This window comes from Coturnix japonica, chromosome 13, assembly GCF_001577835.2.
Source record: "Coturnix japonica isolate 7356 chromosome 13, Coturnix japonica 2.1, whole genome shotgun sequence".
Lineage (NCBI taxonomy): Eukaryota > Metazoa > Chordata > Aves > Galliformes > Phasianidae > Coturnix > Coturnix japonica.
In genome coordinates this window covers 13,151,581-13,156,516 of record NC_029528.1, presented here as the reverse complement: position 1 = coordinate 13,156,516, position 4,936 = coordinate 13,151,581, and the positions used below count along the sequence as shown (strand labels likewise).

The 4,936-nt window shown below is 38.2% G+C and overlaps 1 protein-coding gene across 5 annotated transcripts in view; it reads right to left on the bottom strand.

The window, feature by feature from the left end:
- Positions 1–326: 326 nt before the first annotated feature.
- Positions 327–4,936, bottom strand: part of C13H5orf58 (chromosome 13 C5orf58 homolog) — a 33,361-nt gene continuing 28,751 nt past the window's right edge. For 2 of the 5 annotated variants that reach the window (XM_032447444.1, XM_015876358.2), the window contains 5 exons: positions 4,046–4,212; positions 2,137–2,247; positions 1,975–2,057; positions 1,235–1,328; positions 327–745 (listed from right to left, as the gene is read on the bottom strand). In XM_032447444.1, the coding sequence (XP_032303335.1) occupies positions 639–745; positions 1,235–1,328; positions 1,975–2,057; positions 2,137–2,191 (339 nt within the window). In that variant the 5' untranslated portion in view covers positions 2,192–2,247; positions 4,046–4,212 and the 3' untranslated portion in view covers positions 327–638. Of the gene's footprint in view, positions 746–1,234; positions 1,329–1,974; positions 2,058–2,136; positions 2,248–2,563; positions 2,619–4,045; positions 4,300–4,936 lie in introns of those variants that run through there. The other 3 variants (XM_032447443.1, XM_015876357.2, XM_015876359.2) reach the window with 3 other exon arrangements.

Sequence of the window (4,936 nt, the reverse complement as noted above, 5' to 3'; positions counted from 1 at the left end):
CCTCAAAATTCAAACCTTTTTTCAAGTGTAAGTTCCAATGAAATATATAAACAAACTGGCTATTCAAACTTTGGGCCAGGAAGAATTCAGGGTATTTAGTCTATGAACCTCTGCTTTCTTTTGTAGCCATGTGCAGAGAGTCACTACAAATCCAAACCTGAATTGAAAAACTCCAGGTTTTCCACAGGTGATCTTCTTTTATGGCCTCTTTCCTCAGCAACATTTTTAGAATAAGGAAGGCAGATCAAACAAGGAGTTGCAAATTCTCTTTTACTGATCATTTCTTATCCCCTTTCATTGAGCACAACTGAGATAAGAGCAATGACTTGAAGTAATTTAAAATCTTTTATTACTCTTCCAGTAATTAAAAGGAATGAACCATGTGTGAAAATCACCAGCTTAAGTTTCCTGACATTTTAAGTTAATTATGCCACTATTTCAACACCTAATATACTTAGTTTGAGAAAAATGGGTTTAAAATATTTCTCAAAACCAATATGCTACATATAACATTTTTCAATCCTACATTGCCAGATTAAAAGGAAACTACTACAAGTGCAGTAAACTGTTTTGGCATTTTACAGTTTAAACTGAATAACTATTAATAGAAGACAATGCATGAAAACAAATGGTGTTACTTAATCCATCAAACTCCAGGCTTTTTCTTCAGCCTCTCTTAAATCTTTGGCCTTCGTGGGGTGGTTGAAATTCAGAATAAGGTCACAAAGCAGTAGTTGGCTTTCCACTGAAAGACAAAGGGAAATGTAGTATCACAGCACTGATTGGGGTTTCTAACCCAAGAAAGATGTGGAGCTGTTGGAGAGAGTCCACGAAGATCATCAGAGGGCTGGAGATCTTCTCCTATGAAGAAAGGCTGAAGGAGCAGGGCTCATTCAGCCTGGAGAAGAGAAGGATCCACAGAGGCCTCCTTGCAGCCTTCTGGATCCTGAAAGGAGCTTATAAACAGGAAGGAGACCAACTTTTATATGGTCTCATAGTAACAGGACAAAAGGGAATGGTTTTAAACTAAAAGAGGGGAGATTTAGATTAGATGTCAGGAGAAAATTCTTTACTGAGAGACTGGTGAGGTGCTGGCACTGCTGCCCAATGAGGTTGTGAGTGCCCCATCCCTGGAGCCAAATCCAATTGTATGATAGAGAAAGCATGAGCCATTCTCAACCATGCTAAAAGAACACTCTCAACCACACATCCAGACAATGAACTCCAGAATTACCATTTAGCTTCTTCAGCTCGTTGGACATTTTATCAACATTCTTAATTGCAGCTTCAAGGTTAAACTGCTGACCAGCTGCATCAGTTTTGAACATCTGTATGAAGAAACAAAACATAACAGTTAGCGTATATGTGATATGGTTCACGCTCTCAAATACAGGTAATCATAATTCCAATGGTTTTTTTGTTTGTTTTTTTATTGGCAACAAAAAAGTGACATAAATTAATCATATCCAAAATTTCCTTTCCTGATCAATACTTGTTTTTCTTACAGTACTGAAATTCATCCTCAGGTAATAGTCAACCACGAGATGGAGCTGTAGTGTAGTTAACATGCGTGAAAGAAATTAGCACTGAATTAACACTGAAACTAGTGAATTTAATATATGTATAGGAACATTTACATCTATGTATGCAATTGTGTTATAATCAATATCCCGGTGCTTATTTTGGAGACCATGTTACCTTTCTTCAACAAATAATAATAATAAATCAAAAGTCTAGAGAGAATTAAGACTAGAAACCATTTCAAGTGAAGTATAATTTCAATTATGAAATTTATACCATATTCTGCCAATAGTTACATTCTTTTCTGTGATTTTTAAGGAAAAATACTAAAGAAAATTGGATACTTTTTTCCTAGTTATCAGCTCTTTATAACTGGAAAACCTCTGGGTAATAAAGCTTGCTAAGTAGAACATATCAACATATTAAGGAGTATGACAAAAAAATGGAACATACGTTTGACACAGATTCTTTGTCCAAGTCTCTCTTCCCCTGTGACAGTGGCTTTGCATTGAGGTCATCAGCCTGGGCCAAGGATCCTAGAAAGGCAAAACTCAAATTGTCATGGACTTACATTCATAATATATAGTATAGTAGTCTGTAGCAGAGATTAAATACCAGATCCCTTGATGGATTCTTCCTCCATTCTCCCTGCTCTTCTCTTTTCAGACATTAGGAAACCCTCAGGCAAGTTGCAGTATATAGCACCACAGGAAACCTGCTGGAACACTGATGGGGAAATAAAGAAGGGAAAAAAAGAGTTTATTTCACCCTAATACTGTGTGTGTTCAGAAAGTGTGATGAAAACAACCCCCATCTTAGCTAAAATGGCAGCAAGAACAACACGTCTCTTTTCTATGCAGTTGGGCCTTGAAGGTAAGCGGGGCAGCCCCTGAGGAAACCAGCCTGGCTGAGCCCAGTCACTATGCAGACAGATACACGAAGGCAACTGGGTGCTGTGGTGTGCCCTGGGAGGCTGTGCTCCCTTGGCTGCTGCCAGAAGCTTCTGGACTCGACTAAGGCCCACACAGAAAGGAGCACATACAGACAGCCCTCCTGCTTCCCTGCCTGCTGCCTCAACTTTAAACCAGCTCAGTGCTGATAGGTTGCCCTGTAGGAGTTGTGATTTTAAGAGCTGGAGGTAAAAGATGACCACAAATAGTGCAAGAGCTGAAGAAACATGGAAATAATAATGAAGGTAGCACTGTGGTAGTTGTGAACAGCAATCATCTCCTCTTGTCCTTTGCAGCCCAGAGCTGAATATTCCTGCATGTTGCAGCAAATCATTGATCAGCACTTTCTTTTTGTTAACTTTAATTCTGATGGACTACAAATAATTTATCATGAGTAAAGTTCAGATAATGAACCTAACTTTGTGGAAGACAAGAAAAATGCTCTGCTATAGCACAACACCTATCCTTCAAATAAAGCATTCAAAATACATTTTTTAATGACTGCAGGTGCAGCTAAAATGAAATTCAGAAGCACTTTGTACTAAAGAACAACTAAACTATGATTCAAAGGGAAATCATGATATGCTGCTTAGACTGTGGGGCTTTCTGCAGATGAGAAATACAGAGCAGGAAACACTTTGCACCTGTGCTAATTCCTGTATCGCAGTCTTTCAGCTTACAGCATTTTACAGACAACCCAATGCAAACAAGCTATACATCTCACTATATAAAAGTATGTATTTAAATGTGTATACAAAGAAAAAGTAAAATGGGTGCCTAGCAAGTTCCTGGAAATATTTATGTTAATATCAACAGCAGTTATTTTCTTCATAGCCTACTAAGGATGATGCTTAAATAGCTGCCAGGAACGGATTAGCAGGTATAGATGTAATGAAGGTAAACGGGTGCTTGCTTCATAGTAGAAACCACCAGGAAAAACCAGGATCATGAGAACAATAGCAAAAAACTCCCAGCAGATGGCACTAAAGAAAATGATATTGTACAACTCATTTGTTTATGAAGAAACATATAATCACATGTATGTAGATGTGCAAAGGAGGAATTGTATAAAGGATGAACTCACAAGAAATTTAGCAGGTGTTTGGAGACAAGATTCAATTTAAGGTACAACTGCAATATGAAAGGAAGTAATAAATCCTTTGCAAGTTGAACAAAAATTAGGATATATTATTCAGATGCTGACTGAGGCGTCTAAAAACAAAAGTAAGCACAAAAAGATACCAGTGTGCTGCCAAGAAAACTATTGCTTTGGGGATTTTGACCCATTCCAGCACTGAGAGTGGGAAAAGAAACTCTGGTCATCAAAATGACAGATTTTCCAAGGAAAATGAGAAGCAAGACATATTTCAAAGCAATCAATTCCAAAATATCTGTACTAGATCTAAAAAATACATGGCTATAGAAACTTTGCAAACACGTAAGCATTCTTTCCAAATGAGATATGCTTCATTACAATTGAATTCAACAAACTCTTACCCAGACGAAGGTTATCAACAGAACCAAACCATGAAAACGCAATTAGGAGCTGAACTCTTAAATCACGCTTTTCTTACCTTATTCTGAGGTTGGTACAGTCAGATCCAGCCTTCACAGCAATGTTTGTTTCCAGATAAACATCCTCCAGATGACTTGAAGTCTATGGAAAATATGGTTGTCCTATTTTTATGGTACATTTTTTTCCTCTCCTTATGATTTTTCACAGCTGCTTTTCATACGGTTCCTGTGCAGGTATTTGAAAGGAAGGACTGTATAATGGCTTCATTCTCTATGGGTCTTATTTAATGAATTTGAGACTTGGGGGTTTACTCTGCAGAAGAATTAAGGAGTATGTTAAACAAATCAAAGTGCTTCTCCAGTAGTTAAACACAACAGACACCAGAGGTACTGGCCCAGGGACATGAGCTCTGATCTTACTGAAGTGTTTAAGCTACTTTAATCTTTCTAAGCATTATAGCTTTTGAAACAAGAGGGTGTAAGTAAAGTCAGTTAACCAGCAGTTAACCAGGATCCTGCAGACTCTTTTATTCTTGTAGACAAATAAATGATGGAGTCGTGTAATCCTTTGCAAAGACATAATGCAGAAGCAATGTTAGGCATTTTCTTTGCTCACTACTTTTAATCTGCCTCACAGCTTGTTCCAAAGTACTCCCTTCTCTACTTTGCTTTTAGAATCATAGAATCACCAGGGTTGGAAAAGACCTAAAAGATCATCCAGTCCAACCATCCCCCTATTACCAATAGCTCCCACTAAACCATGTCTCTCAACGCAACATCCAGTCGTTCCTTGAACACCCCCAGGGTCAGCCCCTACATTATTCCGCATATCATCAGTGAAGAGTTACTTTTTGATAAAGGTCATAGAATCATTTAGGTTGGAAAGACCACCAAGCTCATGCAGTCCAACCATCAGCCCCTGCCTGTTACCACTCCAGACAGTGCTGCCC